This window comes from Cyrtonyx montezumae, unplaced genomic scaffold (assembly GCF_038088225.1).
Source record: "Cyrtonyx montezumae isolate F1298 unplaced genomic scaffold, pur_monq_1.0 scaffold_10, whole genome shotgun sequence".
Lineage (NCBI taxonomy): Eukaryota > Metazoa > Chordata > Aves > Galliformes > Odontophoridae > Cyrtonyx > Cyrtonyx montezumae.
In genome coordinates this window covers 13,853,986-13,880,791 of record NW_027071826.1, presented here as the reverse complement: position 1 = coordinate 13,880,791, position 26,806 = coordinate 13,853,986, and the positions used below count along the sequence as shown (strand labels likewise).

At 34.8% G+C, this 26,806-nt stretch overlaps 2 protein-coding genes across 6 annotated transcripts in view; one reads left to right on the top strand and one right to left on the bottom strand.

Moving 5' to 3' along the window:
- DDX24 (DEAD-box helicase 24) overlaps positions 1–26,806 on the bottom strand; it is a 191,850-nt gene that overhangs the window by 30,275 nt on the left and 134,769 nt on the right. The gene's annotated exons all lie outside the window — the stretch shown is intronic.
- PPP4R4 (protein phosphatase 4 regulatory subunit 4) overlaps positions 1–26,806 on the top strand; it is a 58,331-nt gene that overhangs the window by 6,700 nt on the left and 24,825 nt on the right. For all 5 annotated transcript variants that reach the window (XM_065750753.1, XM_065750775.1, XM_065750733.1 and 2 more), the window contains exons 3-8: positions 14,374–14,476; positions 17,309–17,456; positions 18,715–18,788; positions 20,708–20,814; positions 22,007–22,114; positions 25,532–25,653. In XM_065750753.1, coding sequence (XP_065606825.1) covers positions 14,374–14,476; positions 17,309–17,456; positions 18,715–18,788; positions 20,708–20,814; positions 22,007–22,114; positions 25,532–25,653 — 662 coding nt within the window. The remainder of the gene's footprint in view (positions 1–14,373; positions 14,477–17,308; positions 17,457–18,714; positions 18,789–20,707; positions 20,815–22,006; positions 22,115–25,531; positions 25,654–26,806) is intronic.

Sequence of the window (26,806 nt, the reverse complement as noted above, 5' to 3'; positions counted from 1 at the left end):
AAATGGACTTCCAGAAGTGTACAGGAGAGCTGCAATATGTTGGTCTGTGGTAGACCTTCCTTATACATTGACACGTTCTCCTTTGGAGGTGCTAATTCAGTTTGCTTGCTTCAGAGCATCTTTGGGTACAACATAATAAAGAGAAACTTGGTAGCTGTAAACATAATAAACACAGCTGAAAGAACTGAGGTGTTTTTTTAACATTAAAAGAATGTTCTATTGACCTCAGAAAACCTTACCATTCTCTCCTCGAAGAGATCTACCTAGAAATATCCAATACGGTCTTTACAGTACTTCTTTGTTTCTACACAGTAGCTCCATGCAAGGGTGACATGTTGCCCAGCAGGAGACTGAGTTTGTTTTTCTTTTTGTTTAGATAATCATGATCACTTAATAAATAACTTTGAAACAGCTGCACAATTCATTTTGAAATGGCACATAATTAATGTGCAACTGTAACAATTCTCCTTTGTATTACCTTTCTTAGAAAGCTCCAATTGTTCATAACAGCACTTTTATCCTCATGCTTGCTCAGTATTACCAATTTATTTTTGTATCCTTTGCCTGATTTGGCAACGGATAATAACACTGCTCAAGTTTTTCAGAACCTAATGACGCATCCACTGGAAATGACAGGATGCAGATGCGTAAAATACAGTGTTCTGTGTTAGAATACATGAAGTGTAGGCTCCTCGAAGAGTAGGTCAAGCTGTCCATTTATGGTAACCCTGAGAACACTTTCTCAATATGGTGCCCCATAATATAATGACTGTAATATGACAGTGACTGAAACTAATATCTAGGAGATTTTATTGCCAACTTCTGTTGTTTTGAGGACTACTTTACTTCAGGCATTGGGAGCCCTCCACATGTGATGGCATGATGCTTCCATTGTCCTGAGCTCTGACTCAGCTTCAGTTTCTGCTGGCAGACGGAAGCATCATGTAACAGTGGTCCAGCTGCTCTTCTCCTAAGACTAGTATGTTGCAGTTTTGAGAGTATCAGAATAGTAGTATGTGCTGCTAGTGTTTGGGGCTGAGACTATGCAAATGCTTGTCTTTTGTGTGAGTACTTTGAAACTCTTCTGTAAAGGGGAGCTTGCCTAACTGGGGTGTAGTTCTGGTTGTAATTTAAGGGCTTCAGGAACTAGGACTGCACGCTTGAGTCTGTGCCTCAGCTGATACACTGTGACAGAAATAATTTGGAATGCAAAAGAAATTGTTCCATCAAGATTTAAAATTAATCCTACTATCTGGGGTATACTTGTATAACTATTTTATTTAGCTATTTTTAGAGTTTTGTCTTTGTTCTATCAGCTGCTTGTTGAAAAGTCAATAGTGTGGTAAGGTTATCAAGCCTCAGAGCCTGAAGCTTTGTCTTTCTCAAGATAAACCAGGATTATTTCACCATTTAAACAGAGATTTTTACACAAGGATAAGCATGATGAGAATGTAGATAGTTTTCACTACCAAGGAATTCAAGGAAATCTGTCATCATTTAGAATTTCTAATACTTTGGGAAGGAATGTGTTATTTTGTCTCTCAGGGGCAGCTTTTTGTGTAAGAACACTTTTCTTTAGGTCTTGAATAGAAACTGAAGAGAAAATTGGAAGCAATTTCTACAGTATTGAGAAAGTCTGGAATAGGACGTAGTGGCTGAAGAACCAGCTGTCTAAATTATATACAATTACAGGACTCTGTGCCTCAATATGAAGGTTGGTTCAGATTCTGAAACTGTTTAAAAACTGGCTCTGTGTTTAAAAACCGGTGCTGTAAGTGGAGTTTCTAGCCAAAGCCTGAGTTATGGACTCAAGGAAAGTTTTTTAAAGATAGGCTGGCAATTCAGAAATAGCAAGAGTTGTTTCATAGGAACATGATTGTGATATTCGTGCTCTGAAAGTTAACATCACAGGCATTCTTTTGTGTGGTTTTTCTTCACCTTGTATAAATATCTTCCAAGATCAGCTTGTGTACAGGTCTTGCCAGACTGAACAGCAACAGTATCCTTCACAGTCTTTGGAAATAAGAGCTCTCCAAACTCCGTTCTGAAATCTGTTAAAACTAATTTTACATGGGTGTCGCATTCACTGCAGTTTCTGAAGTTGTTCCTCACTCCCTAATCTTGCTGGTTCATGGAGACACTCCTTGGAAAAATACTATTTCCCATTGAATGTGTGCTCCCTGCAGCTACCGGATGGATGCTACTGTCTATGGAAGAAAGGCTTTCCACTTTGAGTCATAATAAAATAGAATGAGAAAAGAAACAAAGAACTGCTTGGAAACTTCTGCTAGATCTCTTACAAGCATCTATCTGATGCAAGCCTTATTACTTCTGGCTGATTCATCTATATGAGCAGGAAAAGGTACCAGATACTTCATATTCATCTTATTGTTTGAATGGACTCTTGATGATACATGTATTTAAATTCTACACTTTTAGTTTCATTTACTTTCAAATCAATGTCTCTGTATGTTACTTTTTGCAGGGTTTAATGGTTATGTTCCCCAGTATCTTAATACTGGTTGTTTCAAGAGCAGCTTTCTTTGTTCCATGCTGTCGCGCTGCTGTAGGTTCTGTGAATGTGTACGACTCTAATGTGCAGATGAGCTGAGTCATTCCTTGTCAGTAGTGTCAATTCTCAGCAGGACTGAGTGGAATTGCTGTGCTTTCTTGAACCTGTTAACTGCAGTTGAAAATGTTACCCATCCATGCCTCTACTAAAGGATTTTTAGATACTTGCCGCTTTAGTAACACATCTTATGGACAGGCAGTATTTCTTAGTCATTGTATATCTTCCAAATTACACATTTTTTTTGTTTACAAAAGTCATGTTACACTGTGTTTTTTAGTCCCAATATTTTTCTCTGTAACTTCTGTTTTGTTTATAATCTTCCACTTCTTTCCTATAGCATAAGAGACTTATATTCATACTTTGTGTCAGCAGGGATAAATTAACTGATAGGAACAGAACTGCAACGTGATAGTTTTGTGTGTGTGTGTGTATCCAGGCTGAATGCAAAAACTAAGGGTATTGCTCTTACAGACTTCATTTACTTAGAGTAGCTAGGAAGGTATTTGTGGCACATCAGATGTTTTATAAAAAATCATATATTCTTTAAGCTTATTTATGTAAGTGTTCTCAGCACCAGTGAGTAGTAATAACATGTAATGAAAGATTTCAACCTCTAAGAGCATAGTCTTACTTGCTTCTAATGTGGAAAAAGTTGTTTCTTCATCTTGCTTGTTCTTATCCTTTTTTTCAATAATCATCCAGTTGAAGATAGTTCTTCTGGCTTTGTAAATGGATCAATACAGGTTTTTCTGTGACAGTCCAGGGGCATGAGAAGAGTATGAACAGAAAGCCTTGGAGGTTTTTGTTTGCATCTTGAATTAATGTGAATTAATTTTGGTAGGTATCTGTTCTGCCCTTCCTTCTCTCCTACCCCAAGAAAATACCCTCTTATTGAACAATGAAGACAACACTGGAGCCATCCATTTATGCTGAGATTAAATGGCAATTCTTCAAAGCTGCTGTGTAACTGTTCTCTTCAGCAGTTGGATAGGAGCAGGAAGTTGGATTCAACGTGGGTCAGAGTATAGATAACTCTGACAGAGCTGCAAAGTAGGAGTTTTGTTGCACGCAGTAATACCACTACATTTTGCTTGCAAGGGGTCAAGTCCCCAGAATGGGGTACTGTACTGTTTGCTTATACTGCTTGAGAAGTACAGCTGACCAGCTTGCGGGCTGACTTTCCAAAGTAGAATATACTCTTCTGAAAGTGCAGTGTGATGTCTGTGATTCAGTTTCCTTGTACATCAAGTGGATATAAAACAGGTCAAATTTAAGACATCAATATTTTTAAATGACATTGGGAAGTTAGGTTAAGGACAGTAAATAAATACTTCTAAAAAAAACTAACCATGTTTTTGCTCTAGGAATTATCTGTATTGTATCTGACAATGTATACACAGAACACAAATGTGAAGAGATTTTGCTTTAATATGCGTGTCTGTATGGTAATATTACTTATGTTGTTTTGCAGGCCTGAAGATTAAAAAAAAAAAAGTCAACAAAACACTGTCTTTAAACGGAGAAAAGATTCAGTTTTCACTGCTGAAATTGTAACTGAGCTTTTTGAGGGGGAGGATTTATGTCCATATTAAATAGCAAAATATGAGTCATTGCCTCATTGCTGTTTGCACCAAAATGCTTCTGTTACAGTTAATCTCCTTTATGTAATTTCATTTCAAAGTTCAAGATGAGAGTACCTATTTTGCTGCCATTTTGGGAGCTAGACATTATTTAGACTACATTCTTCAGGTCAGGATTTATTTTTACTCTTGCCTTTTACAACTGCATCAAGTGCAAACCACTTAATTGTTGGGAGAGCGATAACTACAAATTAACTTGCTCATTTAGTGTAATTCTTAACCTGGAGTATGTATGTTTCCTCTTATTTTAATTACTATGTAAAGCCAATTGCAGGTGCATTTTAAGGTTTGGGACCGAGTGGGCTTTCAGGTCCCTTCCAGCCCACGCTGTTCTGTGATTCTATGTTTTCACTTTGATCACTTGAACTGTCCCACCTATTTGGAAGCAATGTTATAGAGCAATATGATAAGTAAAATGCATACCAAGATCTTTGAATCTTATTTATTTTATTACTAATTTTGAAGACTTGAATTAGTTATTTTTCCAGTACCTCATATTCCTGATTAAATGAGGAGGAGGATTCCTTTTTAAAAATTATTTCTCACTTTGTCTAATTTTAGTGATGGACTCTAATACTAGGTATATATATTTTTTCTGTCGATCTCTTTTTGAGTCCAACATACAGAAAACTGATTTCCACCCCCTGCCACCCTCCCCCAGTTGTTCCTTCCTTTGCAATTGAAATTTTTCTTTGTCATCATCCAATCAAAGGAGAAAAAATTGTATTATCAATGGTTGCCTTTTACTGTAATTTTCCTTTTCTGTGTTATTTTTACTTCTGTGGAAGGATACTGGTGTTAGCATAGTAAATAGATACGCTAGACATTCTGGTGGTTAAAACTGATACACTGTGGAGGATCTTTGCAGCTGAGTATATCTGAGATGCATTGAAAAGGGAAATATATTCTTTTATTTGGAGATGATTCTGAACTAATTTTAGTAAATGTGGGTAGAATTTCTGGAAAATGCTTTATTTATTCATTCCATTGCAGAATGTCAAACACTTTTTGGGATAATTGTACCGTTAGAAATAATTCTAAATGTGTGTGTGTGTGTGGGGGGGGGGGGGGGGGGGGAACAGTCTCACAAGAGTCTATTTGAAATTGTTCTAGTGATTTTGAAGGCAGAGAATATTTTTAAGACTGCCCTGGGATTATAATTACCAAAACCTGGTTAGGTAGGGACAATTCTGATGCTGTGCTCTTAATGATTTTTAACAAGAATGTAAGTACAGATTAACGATCTTTTTATATACATTTTAATTTACTGTTGAAAATTATTCTGCAAAAGATGTGGAAGTTTGCATGACCTGTCATTGCTTCAGTTTGTTTATCATGTTCAGTGGGTCATCTGCTTTGATTGTCCAGTCCAAGCTGTATGCCATCAGTGGAAGAAATTGTTTATATTGCTAAGAGATGTGACTCTTTCTTCCTTTCAATTATGATGAATTTTGCTCTACTTTCCTAAGAGAATATGAATCAAGCAGACCACTTCTTTGTTTGACTGAATGTGAATCAGCAACAGCTTGAAGTGATTTTTTAAGTATTTGGATGTTCCTCTTGGAAGTTGCCTTTGATCTGTGAATGCTGCTGAGGGGTGAGGGAACAGTCCTGCAGTTAGCTGTTTGACTTTTTATTGCTTATCTACATAGCTGCTTCAGTCTGAAATAGATGTCCAATAATATTTGAAAGTAATTAAATAATAAATAGAAGCAGAAAAAGTAAAGCTTACCAGCAGTCCACAAGCTAGTTTATGGCTCATGGTTGAGGGTTGAGTTTGTTCTGAGTTTTGTTTTCTAATGATTTTTATTTTTTTTCAATAGGGTCACTAGCCCTTTGAATATGATATCAATAATTTGGTAAATATTTAGTGTTATCTGTTTGATGTCATTCTGAGTTCAGTCAAATTTCCTTGGCTGTGAGAAAAAGAACTGCCTCTATAGCTAAAGCTTAAAAAGAGTTTCTAAAATTTCAGATGCTTTTTTTTTCAGTGCTCACAATTTTACTCCCATATTTTTTTTTAACAGAAATTCTGCTTATTATATGTACCTCTACCTATACTATTTCTCTAAACATATCTGTCTTGCTTATGTGTGAAAATGCTGTAATAGCTTCAAACCCTTGAATTCAGTCTGACTGTACCCTGTTTTCATATTTTCTTGTGGCTTTTCTTTCACTAACTTTTTCTGTATTCAACATTTTAAAAATGTATCTTCCTGTCTATTTCATTTCCTTTTGGTTCAGTTTACTGTGTCATTTCAGAAGCAGACAGTTAACTTGCATACAAAGTATGTTTCATGTACAATTTGTCTAAGTTAAAGTGTCTGATGGATCAACTTAGTTTAATATTCTGGGTTAATCTTATTCTGCTTTTTAAAGAAGCAATGCAGATAAACAGACCAGTGACATTTACTTTCCTAATCTATGATATGCTTTTCCCATTGGTATGCTGATGGAATTAGTACAGTTTAGTTAGGTTTTAAATAAAGTTCAAAGAGACTTACGGTGAGGAATGCGATGAAGGAAAGCGATATCATCTGTTAGATCAGACACTGCAGTGTTTGCACATTTAAATATTTATGACAAGATTCTCATCTACTTCCACAAGTGTCAGATTAGTGCTGCTATGAAAAAAACAATGTAGAAATGATAAAATAAGAAATGTGCTATGTACAGGAAGGATAAGTATATGTGATAAACAGACACAGATAGTGATAACAGTGGGAGCTTTTGAATCTGATGTGTATGATGTCCCACAATAAAGTGACTCATAAGTTGAAGAAGACTCTAAGTAGACTTCAGTACTTGATGGGTCATTTGAGGCACTTATTTCTTTCATGCCATAAATATATGACTATCTCTGTGGGTGGTGCAACGAATAAGACTAGAGGAATACATATCCAGATAATGCACTGGGGTCAGATTAATTTAGTCTTTTTTTTTTTTCATACGTGTAGATTTTATTTACATTTTCTCTAAAATTTTTCTGGGTCAATAGTTACAAAGTAAAAGACTGAGAAACTGATTTTGGAACATGTGATTTTTTTTTCTTTAATTGTGTTTTTTAATAGAAAAGGGTTACAATGCCAATTGTAATGAGATGGTCATACTGGTATATTATTAGGAATTCTGATTTCATTTATAGTGAGCATTAGTCAGGTGTTACATTTTCAGGTTCATCTTACTTTTATCAAATTTATAGAAGCCCGATATTATTCTCTATTTGATTTGGCCATAAGATGGTAAAGCCTCTTGATCCTGTTTGGACACTTCCCAGTGTTGGTATTAGAGTTCAGACTGGTTTATATCTTTATTCAAGAATCTTACATATTACTCTAGTTTCCATGAATGTGAAGGCTGGTGTACACAAATGTTACCGCACCTTTCTATGTATAGAAAAAAACGCTTTTTTGTGATTTTTTTTTTTTTATTCTTATACTACTTTTGGAAAGGATTCACCTGTATGGGCTTGTACCCTTGAAAACCAGCTGTGTCCTGGTCTGTACCATAAGAAAGGTGGCCAGCAGGGGGAGGGAGGTAATCTTCCCCCTCTGCTCTGCCCTTGTGAGGCCCCATCTGGAAAATTGTGTCCAGGCCTGAGGCCCCGAGTGCAAGGAGAATGAGGAGTTGTTGGAGAGGATCCAGGGGATGGCCATGATGATGATTCAAGGACTGGAAAATGTCTCCAATGAAGAAAGGTTGAGGGAGTTGGGCTTGTTCACTTTGGAGAAGTCTCCAGGGAGACCTCATTGTGGCTTTCTAGTACTTAAAGTGAGCTTATTAACAGAAGGGAGACCGACTTTTTATGTGGGTAGATAGTGATAGGACAAGGGGAAATGGCTTTACACTAAAAGAGGGGAGATTTGGGTTAGATGTTAGGAAGAGATTCTTTACTCAAGGGGTGGTGAGAGAGTGTCACAGGCTGCCCAGAGAAGCTGTGGATGCCCCATCCCTGGAGGTGTTCAAGGCTAGGCTGGATAGGGTTTTGGGAAGCTTAATGTGGTGGGTAGGCAGCCAGCCCACAGCAGATGGTTTGGAACTAGATGATCTTTAAGGACCCTCCCAATGCAGCCCAATCTATGATATTCTTAAAGATGTTTGGGATGTAGCTGGTAAATATCTTCATATTTCTAGTGGTCAGATAAAAGTTTCATTTTGATTTGAAAAGATAGTTTTATTTGCCACTTACAACATGGTAGAGGATGATAAACAGTTTTTGTACAGTACTTATGTTGTCTATAAAACTTCCCTTGCAATGCATATGTAATCTCAGAGCTGTTAATATTTCTACAGCTCATTCTTCTATACCTTTGTTCAACTGAGGCTATTAAAGGGAGTTATTTTAATAAAATGACAAATCCTTCCTTGGAACTGGGTCTGCTTATTATACACTTAAATACGTCAAATAGATGTTTAGACACTCATATAATTTATGCTTACAGAAGTATGCTTGAAATGTAAGCTTAGATAGCATGAAATAAGAGGGAAATTACTGCATTTCAGATATGCCTTACAGCAATGTTAAGAAAAGATTGCATATTTCAAGAAAATATAAGATTATATTTTATGCAAGGAGGTTTCATCTTGAAATAAAATCACTTGTGAATATTTGTAATTTCAGGACATTTTTTGTAGTTCCTAGGATTTTTTCTTTTTTTCTTTAAAACAGAGCAAAATCTTAAATTAACCTATCAAAGGTAAAATTTTGAAATAAAAAAAAACAAAACTTGTGGAAGTGTTAGTTTTGCTTAGCAAGAGTAGTCCTTAAAAAGCAATTAAATCAGTTTTAAGTCCGTGTCTCCTCTTTTGCGTAAGAAAATCTATATAAAAATCCTTGGAATAAATGTAAAGAAGATTCTCCAAGAAAGTCTTATAGACCAAGCACCTTTTATATTACTGACAACTGTTTTTCAGGATTTCTAGTTTGCCTTGGCAACCACTGTGCTGGAGAACAGAAATCCTGGAAGTACAATTGCTGTAGAAGGATTTTGTAAAGGGAATAATCATGTCAGATACTAAGCTTTTATATGAGGAGGGGGTTATCTATGAATCAATCACAGAATAGAGATAGGGACCTCTATTAGTCATCTGTTCAAATGGCTTGCTCAAAGCTGTGCCAGCTTCCCAACTGACTCTAATTTATTGTTAGATTAGATTGCTCAGGAGCTTTGAATGACTCCAAGTACTCTGCATACTCTGGGCATTGTATCTCAATGACTGATAATGTTCCTTGTGAGTTTATTTTTTTTCTGGTTGGTTTCTAAATTTTACTATATGAGACAAAGAGGAAATTTTGTAGTAGTGATCCATATCAGGTTCAGTTAAAAAAACAAAATTACTAGCTACCTGAATTCTGTGAGTGAATTCTAAGGCACTGAATTTGTATTTTCAGCCACCTAAATTATTTACATGTTATGAAAACTAAGAATAAGGTTTTGAAAACTGTTTTCATATTATTCAAAAGCTTCACTCATCAAAATAGGTAGAGTTGTGTTTTTTTGTTGGTTTTTTTTTTTGTTGTTGTTTTGTTTTTTTCCCCAACAAATGCAGATTTAGACCAATAAAGCATTTTGGAATTTTGTACTGAAAATGATGTCAGAATGAGTTAGCACAGTCTTCCCATGCAGTTATGCACAGAATTATAGTTTTTAAAGCTATATTATGCAAAGCACAGATTTCAGTGCTTAATTCAATGCTGACTGTTTAGCCAAATCATTTTTGCTGAACTACAGAGCAATAGTACTAAACAAAATCTGTTCAAGCACTGTACTTCAGTCCTCTCTACAATGTTGTGTTCTGTTCCTGTCAGTGTGTTTTTTCAGGCTAGAGGCAGCAGAGGAGTAAGATGCAAATCTTTCTCCTCTTTTTCAAACTTCCTTGTGGTAACATTCTCCTGGGGAACATTCAGTGACTAATTTTTGTCCATGCTGCAGAAGGAGCTGTAGTCTTTCATTAGCTCTCCAGATGTAAGTATTTCTAATTGAGTATCCACAAACTCTAATTTTTTTTCTTATTTTGGAGAATAAGTTTTTAAAATTGAGCTCAGATTGTACTTTTGAAGCTTTTATTTTAAGCACTTATTTGAAAGATAAGAAATCTTATTGCTGGCTGAGTGCTAGTCTGAAAATTTACTTTTCTGGATGGATACAAGTATCCCAACTGTAGTCAGAGAATTAATAGAATCATAGGCCCTTCCTCTATAGTTGGAGGAGAGCTCTTGGGGAGCTCAAGGCAGGATGAACTGGAGCAGTGTATTCAAGGTATTGTCATGACCTCAGTGTTCAAACATATATAAGGATAGACTCCACTGCTAGTTCAGGCATGAGTTTCCCTTCTCAAAATCATGCTGGCTACTTTCAATCATCTTTTTTTATCTTTTGTATATTTGAAATTGGATTTATAAAAGGATTTTGCTCCAATTGCAAGGTGGTCTCATGTAGTGTAAGCATCATTGTGTGCAGGTAGATGGAGACAAACGAGTGAGTGCAGGAGCTGAAGGGAGGTGGCCCAATGCTACTTTTGCCCTTGAGACGTACCAGGTTTTTGACGCACCTTCTAGCTGGAGTAGCTCTTGTACTGCTGGCTTGCAGTGGTCAGCTGGGGTTGCAGGGATGGTGAGAATTGGGATGGCAGTGTTCAAACATGAGAGCTTTCATCCCAGGATGAGATTCCTAGCATTGTAGAGTCACTGGGATCTCCTGTCGGATGAGCTCAGAAGTTGGCTTCTGAAGTTTTGTATTTAAATGTTATTATCTGTAAGGTTTTTGCTTGCACAAAAAGGATGGAGCTAAATTGCTTCTAAGTATAGGATTCTGTTAGTGTTCTATAATTAGCACTGTTAATAAAGGAATAGAACCCTCACAGTAGTATTTGACTGAATACAATAACTATTTAGTATTTATTAGTACAAAAAAGTCTTAATCTGAATGTTTAGCAATAATTCATCGTAATTCTAAAGGCTTTAACATTTAAAGGAGAAGGAATCTATGGTGCAGCTTTTTTGGAAGGAATACAAGAAAAATCTTCCCCAGTTGGAAAATTACAGGCTGTGTAGGTGTTGAAATGCCTCCTGCTTCACATTGTTAATTGGCAGCAGGCCAAGGCTCAGCATTTCTGGTTTAAAGGGAAACACTGCCCTTTTCTTTGTATTTCTGACTGGTGAAACTGGGTGTATTTTTTTAGTGGCTAGGATCATTTCTACCTTGATACAGACTGAATGAAATATTCAAAAAATATAGCTTCTTCAGGTTACCTTGACCTTTTGCATTGCTAGTGGGTAATATAAAGGTATGCATCTTTTCCTTGCTGAGATTGTAGGCTGTACTGAAAGAAGATGTAGGCCTCCTCTTCCCTGTGGACCTTTTCCACTTTGAGGACCCTAGATTTCCCAGTTTCACTTTAAATCTTTGTTGGAATTAGAATGTTATATGCAGAGAAGTCTGCCATAGAGATGAAAGGCTTTAATATTCATTTTGTTAAAATATACAATAATGTGATTTTGAATAATGCAACAATAATGCAAGCTGTGAATAGATTATTATTCTAATCCCTTCTCAGTAGTGGACATGATGCTGTTCTGTCACCAAGTTTAGATGATACTGAGAAACATGTGTTTATGGAGAGAACTTGCACGTTTCCTAATAAGATTGTAGGGATGCTGATATTGAAGTCAGTTTGAAAATCTCTACTTTTATCCATCATAATCTATCCTGTGTTTACAGACAATTCTTGCAAATTTTTAGTGCTATATATGGTAACTAGCCATAAAATTGGCTTCTCAGACTTTTTCAAGAAAATCCCCTTAGCTTAATTTTACATCAGTAGTAGTCTTAAAAGAAGATTAAAAAAATACAAAACTGCTGATAACTTCTTTTCAGTTAGAATAGGTACTGTGTTTAAAAACAACAACAAACAAGGTAGATAGGAGGAAAAGTACCTATATCCAGAAATACAGGAAGTTTTAGTTGTTTTTATGTGAAATCTTTTTTTTTCTGTGAAATCTCGACCTTGAAATTATGTATCTGAAGGTAGTGCTATTTTCAGGCGATTGAACTTTGTTAGCAGTTTTGTGACTGCATTCTACTATTGTGAATTTAAGTATGCCTCTTAAATACTGTACTACTATAACTTTATGAAAGTTGAGAAGAATGAGGGACTTCACATGATCCTCAGTTGCAGAAAATATTTTACATTGACAGCTACTGCTGTGAAGAAAATAGAAAGTGAAGGAAGAAGAGAGATTGGTTGTGAATGAGCTGGTTTTAATAACACACGATAAATCAGCAGTGTGGAACTTGGAGATCTGTTGATCTTGACTTTGTTAACCTTTTTTCAGATCAAAATATCTCTGATAAACTAAGAGGGATGAATTATGTATGGAAATGTGAAATAGATGTATTTATCAGACAGAAAGTTTTTGACTGCTGCTGATAAAAAAAAAAAATACAGTTCTAAATATTGTGTGGTAACATACGTGGTCATGGACTTTACAGGAAAATTGCCTTGGGAGTATATGTGCAAAGTCTGAAGTTAATGTAATTTCATCATGTTTTTAACTTACAAACTGTCAAAGAAAAGAAAAAAAGAAAAAAGAGAGAGAGACCTAAAGACAATAGCAAGGTTCTCTCTACCTGGAAAGGACAGTTTTTGTTGGGGCAGAGGTTTTCAAAGGTTACCTTACACACAGTGTTGGTTTGTAGTTGATGAGATCAGTATTTACTCTTGTCTGCAGGATGGTAACCTGGCACAGAAGTGAACTGTTGTATGTGTTACTTTTCAGCTTACAGAGACTGAATGATAATAAACTACTTCTGTTGGGATATGCTAGTCTGGATTGATTTTAACCAGAGCTTTTGATTTGCTTCTTGCTTGTTATACATTCTTGTTTTTTAAAAGCACATTTGTATGCACTTAAGAAAGTAGATTTAAACCAGCCTTCTTGAATGTACCTATAAATAACTGTAATTTCCCCTCAGTTTTTTAAAATATATCAGGTTCAGGATGTTTTAGCATTAGTGGAATATGTAAAACTCTTTTTATCTCTAAGCTCTGCAGAAAGGCTTTGCATCTTAACTATGAATTGCCTAATGTACTTAAGTAGCAGACCAAAACTGGAAGATGGTTGTGTAAATCTACTTTATTGTGACAAATTGCTGTTCTTAGTCTTAGTATTGAGCTCATATGTTCAAGTAAGACATCTTGCAATGACTATGGGATGGGGAGGGGTGTGTGGATATATTTAGAAGTAGTTTTACTTTGAGTTTCTTATTACAAATATACGTAAAATTGTACGTATGCTTAATTATAATGTTACTCTAAGAGAAATGCTCATGTATATAGTTGAGCATAAATGTGCTTATATAAAATAGAGCTTTTTAGCTGTTGGAACAGATTTTAATATGTTTAGAAAAACAGATTTTATCCCAAGAAACAGGAGAAAAGATGTACTGATATTTAGTTGTATTGTTAATTTTGATATCCAATTATAATTGATCCTGTCTCTTTTGGATTCCATTTTGGAAATTTATTAGCTTGAGTAGTTTTTGTTCTCAGCTCATGCTTTTTCTTCATTGGTGCTTATACCTACAACTTCCTTCCCTTCTGCCTTGTGGTTTTTTTTTTGTTTGTTTGTTTGTTTTTGTTGTTGTTGCTTTTTTTTCCCATATTTTTGTTCCTTTTTAAACTGTGGTATACCATCCAGAGACATTGGTTAAGGAAAAATGTAAAAGACCCGGTCAAGCTTTTGCATGCGTTCCTAATCAAGTTTGATAACGTACAGCTGACTTCCCTCAAAAATGCAAGAAGGTGTAGGTTTCTACTATGTTAGAAGTGTCTTCTTCCTAAGCTTTATCATCCACATTTGTATAACAGAAAAGCTTCCATAAAATCACTGCTTTGATCATCTGATTTGAAAAAAAAATCTTTAAACTTTTAATCTGCTTTTTCCAAAGCTATGCTAAAAATTATTACATTCCATATTAGAAATGATACAGCTTTTATGGCTGAGTGCTTTTAATGCTGTTTTCAACTACTTATCTAAAAAAAGTAATGCTTGTTTTGATGTTTTGAGGCAGGGGTGCAGGGGGCTGTTTTCTCTTTTTAAATAGAAGCTGTGAGCATGTAGTGATCTTAGAAAGTAATGTACGTATGTATTTTTGTAAGTTCTGGCCAGGATGTCCAAGGAACAAGTGTGGTGGCAAATCTTCCAGTCCTGATGCGCCAGAATCCTGCAGAAACACTCCGTCGGGTTTTACCAAAAATCCGAGTAAGTTTGTGTATAATGAGATTTGAATGTATCTTCTTCTACCAATACAAGTGCTTTAAAGAGGAAAATAAAGAAAAAGATTCCTAAATACTTTTATTGCGAACTTGCTTGGAGTGCTATATATATCAGATCTTCCCTGTTAATTGACTGAACTTATTTAATATTGCAGATAGTAGTGTATGTTTTAAAAAATGTTAGAACAGGAAAAGAAAGTAGAAGTAATACTGTTTATGTACTCTAAGGATGTCCCAATTTTTTGACAGCTTTTTGAGAGCTCTTTTTGAGGATCAGCCGGTCATACTGGTTCAATTTGATACTCTCTACCTCATTCCATTCCAACATCCTGCTATCCATGTAATATTAAAAAATAATTCTGTACACATATTCATTTGTATAAGAAATATTTTAAGAACAAGAATGATCTGTTTCTTCTCTGTCCCTGGTGTAACCTGGTAGAAATGAAAAAGTGCATTTAAGAAGTGGTTTTAGGAGCAGCTTCATTCAAATGAGACTGCAATACAGAAGCAATTATTAATTCCTATTTGCTATGTGAAGCTGTACAAGGCAATGTTAAGACTTTGAATGTGTTAGCATGTCTTTTAGAGTGATTTTCAGAGATTCTAAGGCTCTGTTTTATTTTGGTTATCAAAATATCTGAAAGTTTATTTTGATAACAGCAAATTGCTGATTTTTTTTAGTGAGAGTGTTGTCAGTTTTCTACTCATGCCATTAACATTTTGATTTTGAACAGTCTCTGGCCTGGACTCATACAACTGACCACTTTGATTTAAGCATGTTTCACATTTATATACGTTGTCGGATAAAGGACCATTGTGTTGGTGTGAAGCTATTTGGGAGAATGCATGTGCTCTGTATGGGGAAAATAGGTGGAAAATCACAAGGATAGCTTGTAGAAACTTTCTGAAGCACTGTTCATAATTTTGCAGACAGATTTAGTAACAATAAACAGAATAAAATTTATGTTACTGTTTTTACCATGTCAGATATTACACAGATGATATGTTTCCATCAAGGGCGTTTTCAGGCTATGTTTCTTAAGTATTAATAAACTGTTGTTCATATGCATTTATATATAGGAAAATTATTATTATAAATTTAAGAGTTAAATAAGCTGTTGAAAAAGAAAATTCTGCTTTGATTCAGGAAATAATGATGTAGAGGCATGGGGTAGTCTTTGCTTCTTTCTTTAATAAAATGTATATTATGAAAAAAGCTTTCAGCTCCTAGTTTTTTTCCCTTCATTCTTATGTAAAAAAAATATCCAAACAAAATATGGGCATTAGTATGATCAGGGCATGAGGCCTGGCAAATATCTGAGTATGCATTTCTTAGTATGTTCAGATCGAGAGGTATTTAATTACTTTTAAAAAGTGTCTTCCTGCATAAGGAACGTTTCTTCACAGAGTGCTTTCAATTAAATGAGATTTAGGAATTGAAGACAGAAAAATTGTAAATGAAAGAGACACTGTTAATAATAACTATGATCAATCTTTAATTAACTGAGAAAAACAGTGTGTTTTTCATCAAGTGGTGTCTTAAATTAAAACTGAATGCTTTTCTAGCTGATAAATGAAATGTGACTTAAGTTAATGGCTCAGAGCAGATGTAAATGAAATATAATGGCTTCTGAAATATGAATGGTCAGTCTAAATCTAAGTGTTCCTACTAGCTTTAAAATACAAATAGTGTCTGTATAGTCTGGTTGATTATAGTCTGATCTGCAGTGACTTCTTACCATCCACAACACATATGTAACTCTTCTGATTATTTTGGAGGTGTTTTTGAACAATTGTAAACAAAAATCGTAGAACAGTATGCCCTGCAACATTGGTTTACAGAATCCATAGCTGCATTATTTTTGGCTGTGGATGTAGCCATGGTAGAGGAGCAGGGACAGAGATTTTGTGGTGCACAAAACACAAATAGAGTACTGAGTAGGAAATGCAGACTTTTAAGTTGCTACAGAGATTGGAATAACTTCTAAAATGGTTCTAATGTTTTAGTAGTAGAGCAATGCACTTAATTTTCTTGTGTGTCAGAAGGATACAGTTAGCAAAGTAAATAAACAGAGTTCTCACAAAACTAACTGGTATGTTCATACTTGCAGTGAATACTATGACCTAGATTGAATCCTACAAATTCTTTGCAAACAAATGTTAAGTTTAAACTTGCTTTCTGTTTCATTCTGCAAATTTAATATTTCATTTTCATGTTATGTGTTTGACTTTTGAGTGGGTGCTTTTAGAGACAACCCAATAATTGCATTTCTTGTATGTTAAGTGCTAATAGATGCCAATCTACCTGTGCTTACCTGTGTTATTGTGGCAAATCCTGCTCTGTTTTTATAATTATTTTTATGATTATATATTTATACAACATGGTCATTTGTGTTCCATGTTGTCTGGCAAGGAATGAAATTTGAATTACGTTCTGTTATTTTAGTATTGCTCACTGGATGAATTAAATATCTCTTAAAATTCATATGCACGAATAGCAGAAGTGCAATTGTCTGGCCTGTTCTTACATCTCACTTTGTGACATAGAAAAATCCACTATCTTATATACTGATGGAATTGAAAGTCAGAAAATATGTTTAAATTAACTTTATTTTTCTTAAAAAGGTTCTTGTTATAATTTCAGATATAATGTCTCCAAGTAATCATTGTTAAGGGAAAATCATTTTTAGACAATTCTGTAGTTTACTCAGGTTCTCGCATACTCATTCTTAAAACTGAATGTTTTTGAGTTTGAATGTTTTTTCAGTGCAATTCTGCCTCATGTTCTAAATTGATGTAATTTCTGATTATACAGGAGGTGCTGCATGTTGCAGGAGTGGAAATGCAATTAACAGCTGCTGTTTCATTTTTAACTGTTCTGCAAGATGAATCGGTGTCCATTCATACATACTCCCACTCCTTCCTACACATCATTCTCCAGAACGTGGAGCACAGGGATGCAGGTCAGGGCTGTACAGCTACGCTGTATGATGACAGATTACTTTTGTGTGTTTTGTTTCCTTAGTGACAGTGCAATACTGCTTAAAGGAGTAGATGACTTTATATCTCAACTTGCATGAAATGAAATATTTATGCATGCTGACTATGCATGCACTGATATTTAAAAGTAATTGTTCATACTGATTGAAATGATCAAAAACACTTACTTTATTGGAAGGATTAAATCTAAAAGTTGTTACAGGGTCCAAACTTCTAATAAGTAACACAGTTCTGTGGCTGTGAAAATTGAGAGAGAAGGGTTGACGTTTCTTCCGTGATAATTACATTTTTCTTGGCTTCTTTGACAATGTTTTTGGGATTCAAAAGAAAAAAGGCCTCTTATAAAACTAGAAAGATTTATAAGAAAAGATTATGCTTCTGAATGAGGAAAATTTTCTTTTCAAAACAAAGTAATTATTTTCCTTTCAAAGAATTAAAAAGGCAAAGGAATACAGACAGAATTTGCTTCCTACCTATCTTGCTTCTTAATCATAGAATCAAGGAATGGCTTGAGTAGGAAGGATCCTTGAATATCACCTGGTTCCAGCCCCCTGCCATGGACAGTGACACCTCCCACTAAACCAGGTGGCCCAAAGCCCCACTTGATCTGGACTTGAGCACCTCTAGGATTGGGGCATCCACAACTTCTCTGAGAAACCTGCTCCAGTACCTCATCACCTTCACTTATATCTAAATCTACCCAGTTTAATTTTAAAACTGTTACTCCTTGACCTGGCCTCACACAGAGTCCGTCTGCAGCTTTTCTGTTGGCCTCTTTAGGTGCTAGAAAGTCACACTGAGGTCTCCCCAGAACCTTCTATTCTCCATGCTGTACAACCACAACTCTTTCAGCTGGTCTCCATACAGGAGGGGGACTCCAGTCCTCTGAGCATCCTCCTGGCCTCTTTTGGACCTGCTTCAACAGGTCCATGTACTTCTTGGGCTGGGGACCCCAAAGCTGAGCACAGCATTACAGGTGAGGTTTCATGAGTGGAGCAGAAGGGAACCGTCACCTCCCTCACCCTGCTGTTCATGCTTATTTTGATGTAGCATAGTTTTAATGAATGTTTGAAGTTTTGAATATTAATTTAATGGCTTTAAAATTTAATAGCTTATTTTTTTTTATTCATCTCTTCAATAAGTAATTTTATAAAGCTGATGGGTGTTTTCTTATGCTCATTATATGTACAGCATAAAGTGTGACTCATTTCTTTCTGACAGGTGTCAGCAATGCATGGCTAGAAACTCTTCTTGCTGTAATAGAAGCTTTACCCAAAGAGACTATCAGACATGAGGTAATAATATCATAGAATCATATAATGGCTTGGGTTGGAAGAGACCTTAAGGATCATCTAGTTCCAATCCCTCTGCTGCAGAAGAGGGGATAGTAAATCAGGTGCTCAATCAGGTTGCCCAAGTCCCCAGCCAATGTGGTCTTGAACACCTCCAGGGACGGGGCACCCACAGCCTGGGCTGCCTGTGCCGGCACCTCACCACCCTCTCAGTGAAAAAGGTTCTCCTCATTTATGCTAACAACAAATAAAAGATTGTAGTTCCCTGCCTTCTCATTCACATCACTAAGATTTGTGGCAGTTCAGGGCCTGTGAAAACAGTTATGCTTATGGAACATGTAAGAGGGGAAAGTGGTAAAGCAGTACAGGAGGGTCACCTTAAATAGTTTTTGTATTCTTCAGAGGATGAAGTTTATATGTTTGTAACACTTCCCTTACACTTAGTATTCTTAGTAACATGTTTTCATATATCCTGTTTTGGTTTACGGGAACGTATCCCATTATGTATAGTGGACAAAAATTCTGGATTTCTACTGAATGGGACAGAATGATAGAGATGCAATTCATTTTCTCCTTCAGTTGTTCTTGATGTACTGAAAACCTAAAGCCCTACAAGCACTTGATTTTTCATTTGTGTATCTTTCAGAAGAGGAAGAAAATAGATCATTATGTTTCCTCTTTACTCAACTAGTTTATTTAGTTTTATTTTAAGAATTTATACTTTATTGTTAAGTTTAAAAGCTTTGAGACAGTGATAATTTTACTGTATTTAGAACTATATAGCATTGTAAATATTTGATCATTTCTGTAGTTTAAAAATACTCATTAAAATTAGTGGGTAATTAGAATCTAAAACTGTTGAAAAATTAAGCTTCTAAAAGGTAAAAAGAAGTTACAACCAGCTTCAAAATGGAGTTGGAGTTTCTAATGTGTGTTTGCTTTCATAGACAAAGATCAGATGAGTAATAAACTGTTTTCAATATATCTTATGAAATATTTTTTTATTGAGTATTATAGTTTGAAGCATACCTTTTGTATGATTTCTGGTCTGGGTGAACTTTTTGCCATTATGTTTGGAAGATTCTCTCACCTCAAAATTTCAGCTAGTAAGAGAGGAAAAAAATGTTTTAACAATTTTGCTAGACTTTGCTCCCCGTATATATATTATCCTTTCATGGAGCCATGCAAAAGAGGTTGAGTAAGGAACTCCAGTAGACTGCAGGAGAATCCTCTCTGTAATACTCTGGTCTGGCACCTGGATTTCCATGATTATTTCTGGGCCAAAAATAGTACACAATATCTAAATGCAGAGTTCTACAGATCTGTGTTTGTTAGTGGCACTATAGAAGTGATCCAACAGATGACAGCACAGCTCCGATTAAACAGAGATTTTCTGAATCTTCGTGGGAATGAAGCCTTTCCCCATTTATACATAACCAAAGGGAATGCTTGCTTCACATCTTCATGTTATAAATGATGTTTCCTGAGGAAATCTCATGAAAGAGAATCTCAGTGTTACTTTTCCTTTCTCTATCTTTTTTTTTTTGTTGTTGTTAGAAGAACATATTTAACAGCTGTTGTGAAAATCACCTGCTGCTATCCAAAATATTCATATACAACTTAGCCTAAAAATAAAAACACAAGTAAACATGTAAAATTGTGGCTGTGATATGAATTGTGAACTGCTATTTGGGCCAAGTTATCAGTTTAATATATTAAAACTAGAACTGAATATTAAAAGCACGTTTTCAGTAGACTATTAATTTAAAATTGCAGTATTATTTTTAGTGGTAATTAATTTCATGAAAAGGGTAGATGTCCTCTGGAATATATGGTTTTTTTTAGATGTTTTTAATATTATTATTTTTAGGGAAGGACAATGTTATTTACCTGTGACATTTCTTCTTTTCTCCTTTCTGTAGATCCTGAATCCACTTGTTTCCAAGGCACAGATTTCTCAAACTCTTCAGTCACGCTTAGTTAGTTGTAAAATCATGGGAAAATTAGCTAACAAATTTGAAGTTCATATGTGAGTAGATTGCAAATACATTTTCATTCCATAATGTGTATCAGTATTTCTTTGTTTGTGGACAAAAGTTACTATGAGAAGAGTAAACTTTATTGCAAAAATCAAATGTGTTTTTCTTACTGATTTATTTCTCAAGCTAGTAATAAATGTTAATAAAATGTTCACTGCATAACTAGCATATTCACTCTTGTTGATATAAATCACCTTGGAACTTCAGCTTGCATATTCTTCCACAGATTGACATGGGTACCATTTTCATGTCAGTCTTGTTTTTGGTTCTTCTTGCTAGAAAGTGACACAGTGGATGTCTCTGCAACTTATGAGGACAATCACCTTAGAGTTTATTATAATGGGGAGAAAGCACCTCCAAACTCATCTTCCTTACTTCTCGTCTACCCAAATTTCATGTGTTGATATATGTGTATATATATATTTCAATCTATGCATGTGGAGATGCATTAGGAGCCACTATTTTTGCCTAATAGCGTCCAGTTCCTAGATTCAGTGCCTGTGGGTTTGAACAGCAGTACAAAATAGGGAAAGTAAATCTGAACACCCTGTCAGCCCTAAGCAGTTATTACAGCACATTTTTGGAGGGTTTATTCAGTCTTATGATAGTAAAAATTTTTTCACCAGATGTGTGTCCAATCCATGGACCCTCAGCACTTTGTAAATGCTGATTTGGAATATCTTTGGTATACATGGAAAAGATTAATTGATGTCCAGACCAGTAGAGCTGTCCTATTTTCCAGTATGATTTCTGTCTCAATAAGCAACCTTTTATTGGCATTCTCTTTATTCTATATTTTCTGGATTTTTTTTAGGATTTTGACTGCCATTTAAATAATTTGTGGTATTCTTAAAATGTTTTCAAAAATTGCACCGAAGATAGTTATTAAATGAGGACAGCACATCTAAGTCTGCCTACTATTGTCACAGTGTAAAGACTATAGTATTTGAAGTACGTGCAAATTACAGTGACTGTAAATCATCCTTTTTCTTTTAGAGTATATATTTGTGTCTGATGTACTACGTTATAATATCAAGTTTTCAAAAAATAATTTGCCTCCTGTGATGTACTAGTAAAAAAACAAAATAGGTGTTAGAAGTCATATGTAGATAAAATTTGAATATTATGAAGTGGATTCTATATATTTTTGTTCTATATAATCAAAATTGTTTGTACTTTTAGTATTAAAAGAGAGATTCTTCCATTGGTAAAATCATTGTGCCAGGATGCAGAGTATGAAGTAAGAACTTGCATATGTCGGCAACTAGAACATATAGCTCAAGGAATAGGGTGAGTACAACTTGCATAACTACTTTTAATTGCATGATCTTTCTCCAAAATGTTAATGGTAACCTAAAAATTCTTTTAAGATTTCTAGCTTAATTCACGCTCTCTCAGTAACAAAGTTGGAGTGTACAACTTTGTTTTTAGAGATTATGGTTGGCTGTTTTATATTTTCATATATTTCATATATTTCATTTATATTTCATACATTTCTTTGTGATAATAGAACTGCTGAGCCATACAAACAATGCTTCCTGTGCCAGGAATTAAAAAGAAAAAAACAACCAAAAACAAACAGTCCCTGGTCTTACAGACTTGAAGAAATAATGAAATGAGTTACACAGGTGGACAGATTAAATCTCAATTGCCCCTCTGTCCTTTCTAACTGAGAATTTATGAGCAGATTCAGGGATGAGGCTGAAACTGAGATACTGTACTTCAGTTGGCTAGCACTGATGCTTGTGAAAATTATTTATATGCCTGTAGAACATTTTTTTTAACTGGAGAATTATGTTGTGATTTAGATTCTGAACTATAAACAAACAAAAAAAGCCCACACCAGCACCACAAACAAAAAAGCACAAAAGCAATATCTTTGCCCTGCAGAAGTTCAGTATTGTGAGTGAATTTGAAAACAGTATTACTCATTTTTATTCATAACTAAGTAAAGTTATTCATTTCCTTTGTATTTAATTTTATAACATAAGGTAGGTTAGGATGGTAAATCATTGTAACATTTTTCCATATTGAACAGCTTTGGATTTAAGAGAACCTGAGACTGAAGAAAAAAGGGCTGTACTGGTTGATATTTTTGAACTGAAAATTTAAACACATACTTTACTGAACTGAATTGCTAAATAATTTGAAATCACATTTATTTTTACAGCATGTACATATCTTGTGTACCATTATGAATCTTAACACTGAATTCTGTTAAATAGGATTCTAAAGATGTGTAAAAGAGTGGGTTCTGTGTATCTTCAGGAGCTGATTATGGGTTTTCTTTTTCCAGAACTGTAGTTCTGAAGGGAGGGTTTGTCTCATTGTCAGATTAGAAATCTTTCAATGTCTCTAAAGTAAAGAAAGCCACAAAAATAAGTTTTCAAAATGTCTTTTTTTTCTTCCTCTGCACTGTGTCTTCATAGTCCTTTACTTTTCTCTGTTGTCCCTCCCCATGCCGTATGTTCTTGTTTTCTCCAATCATCTTCCTTTCTCCTTTCTTGTTTGTTTTGGTTTGATAGCATGAGATTTATATGATTTTTTTTTTTTTGCTTGTTCCTTATGAGATACAGTCTGCATTTCATCGATTCCTCAGTTAACCTCTGCTACAGTCAGGAGATGAGAGACATTCATATGAATCTGTCTTTGAAAATGTTTTATGATCAGTAATAGAGCAATATATATATATATATTTTGTGTCATTTTGAATAAATAACTCTTTTCTAGAATATGAATATGGTTACAGAGCATTGCTTTCGCATATGACTGGAAATTTTTTTGTTTTAAAAAAATTACAGCTGCACGGATTTTCTTGACCTGTGACTGAATCTTTTGAGAAGAAAATGTTTTTTAGTGGTAGCTTTCAGGCAGCACACTTCCTTGAATGTATATTTGCTCTCAGTTGTTTTGTTATAAGATAGATGCATGAACAGACAAGTGTTGAAAGAAGAATATAATGCATCGTGTTTATGTTGTTTCTCTCACTCCTTCAAATGCTGTTTAATTTCAAGGTATTCTAAGAACATGAAAGAGGAAACAAAAAAAAAAAAGAAGTTTTTGTGTGCAGCAAGGAGGAACACATTATACTAATAAATGGCTTTTTTTGGAAGGGAAGTTACATTTTCTGGGAGCTGTTGAGTGTCTTTAAAATTCATTAAATAAAATATCTTACACCTGGGAAAAGAAAGCCTAAAACAACATGGGTATTATGCAGTGGCAAATGGCACTGGCAATTTACCCAGCCTTAATGTACTGGCTTAGTAGAGTTAAATGCGTAACTATCAATTAATTAGTGGTCCATTCTATATAATTTTCTTTTATTCTTTTCTCTCCACTGTCTGTTTTTATTATTTATGTGTCTTTATACACTGCTTTTTTGACAGTTTTATGCCTGATCTCTTCACAGTGATTTAGATACTTCAGTCTCATAGAGATGGCAAACTGTATTTTCAGTGTGTAAACTGTTGCTTTATTTTATGTTGAAGATGAATAGGTAGCAGGAAAATAAAGACAAATTAATGGAAATGAACACATTTTCTTGTATACAATGAAGGCAAAGTGTGACAGTCTCATGACCTGTTGTTACTGTTTAATGATAGTATTACTAAATATCATGTCTTTTTTTTTAATGTGATATAAAAACTAAAAAAGTGATTTATCATCTGTTTTTCAGAATGCTATTTAGCTTCAGTTTGGTTTACTGGTATCAGTAATAAATATCACAAGGCAAAAATTGCTGGTGCTAGTTACTTGTAAAAGTTGAGTGTTATTGTTTGTGTTGACTTGCATTAGGGATGGTCTGACTGCATTAGGGATGGGCATTTTTATTTCTGTTAGAATCTGTCAACCTAGAAGTTGTGATTAGTTTTGTATTAAAAACTGATTGAAATGACAGAGTCTTATCTCTCTATACAGTTAATCAAAGTGTAAAACACAGCTTAGATTTTCTTATTTCGCTTAATGCCTATGTATATAATTTTGCCATTGTTTCTATGCAATTCTACATTTTGGTCAGTATTATAAACACCGAGGGCCATATCTGTGGATATTTTTAAATTGCTGAAATCCCATTGTGGTGCTTATATCAGTTTTCACTAATGGCTGGGCAGACCAAGACTTTATTCATGAGGACACAACAAAGTGGACTTCTGAACTCTAATACATACAAATTCAAAGACCAGAAATCTTCACTTTTATAAAAATAAATAAATAAATAAGTTTCTATATTGAAAGTCTTTTATTCCTTCTTATGATGAAACCCTTCCGTTATGACTTTAAAACAAGGCTAAAAGCCAGTGTTTTTAGGGCAAGTGAGGAAGCTGCATGTTCTCTGAGCAACAGTTGCTTACCCTCTGCAAAGAAGGCTCGTCTTTGGTCTTTGAAGCATGAGATTTCTAGATGCTTCAGTCCTATGTGACACATATTTAATCATTTTGACTTCAGAATTTACTCATCTGGAACTTCATTGAGGGGTTCCTGAATATTTGATCATAAGTTTTCTTAGTGACATGGTGAAATAGTCGGAGTCCTTTGAATTTTTTCTGATTGCATTTTCACTGATCTAAGTTAATTTGAATGCTTCTTTAGTGATAAAATTTCATATTTTAAGTCCTGGGATGAAATGCAAGTTTTTATTTAATTTTCATTTTCTTACAACTTGATTTATTATGTGTTTTCTCTTTAAATGCTTGCCTCAATCTTCAGGACGGAACTAACCAAATCTGTAGTGCTTCCTGAATTAGTAGAGCTGGCAAGAGATGAGGGCAGCAATGTACGCCTTGCAGCTTTTGAGACATTAGTGAATCTGCTTGATATGTTTGATTCGGGTAAGGATTTCATTTGGATATAGTAACCCAGTTTTTATCTTTTTAATGCATCTTATAAATCTAATAGATTTTTTTTTGCTCTATCTGCATTTTTAAGACATTTCTGATTTTATTTTGTTTTCTCTTTTATCCCATGTGTATTTCATCTCTCGCAGCGTTTTATGCATAAAGACTTTTAAGAAAGGTGAACTACATGTGAACAAAATCCATTATTTTCTTACTCTGACTTTCTACTGTAATGAAATGAAACTGAATTATTAAAACTAACATATAAATGATAGGAATATTGTGTGGCTATTATTTACTTAATACAATTAATAGGCATAATACAAAATGTTAGTTCAACATACACAGATACTTGTGGGGTTTTTGTTGTTTGTTTTGTTGTTGTTGTTATTGTTGTTTTTGCTATTAACTTGTTTTTGCCTCTTAATTGAAGTAAAGGTTGTCCTAAATACAGACTGCAGCTGAAGAAGCAAGGCTGGGGCAATCATGTGATATATATGTGTATGTCAGTAAACCTTGCAATTTTTAACAGTGTTATATGTCAAATGCATTCATAAATTTTGGAAAAAAGAATAATTCTTCATGTTCAATAAGCTGAAGTGGGCACAACTGATCTATTTTGGAGATCTGAGCGTCAGAAATTGCTATTTAAAACACTGTAAATTTGTGGGTACATGGTACTGAAAGCTTTCTTCTTTGCAACAAGGAAGTATGTGTGTTATATAAAGCTTTTCATTGTATTAAAAGTAGAAAATGTAAATGTTTCTAATTTTCCTGGTGCTCTATAACTTTCCTCTAAACAACATGAGTATTTCATGCTTCTCCAGATGTAGGAGTGCCTCTTCATTCAAGGAATGAGAAATAATCTGTCTTTGGTCCACAATTATGGTATTTGAGTTCCCATCACAAGTTCAGCAATGATGGAGCAGATTTTAAGGAGTGTTGTTAGCTACTCTTCTGTAGGGGAACGTTCTGGGTAACTGCAGTGCCTTGTTCTGCAGTCACCCACCAACCCTGTACTAAATACTTCAGGGCTTTGTGTAAGATAATAGTAGGCAGCTTTTCTGGCTCGATATTGGTTGTAGTCTCCACTGTTTTTGTACAAATTGGGATGTACAACAAAGTGAAGTACATGGCTATCTTAGCT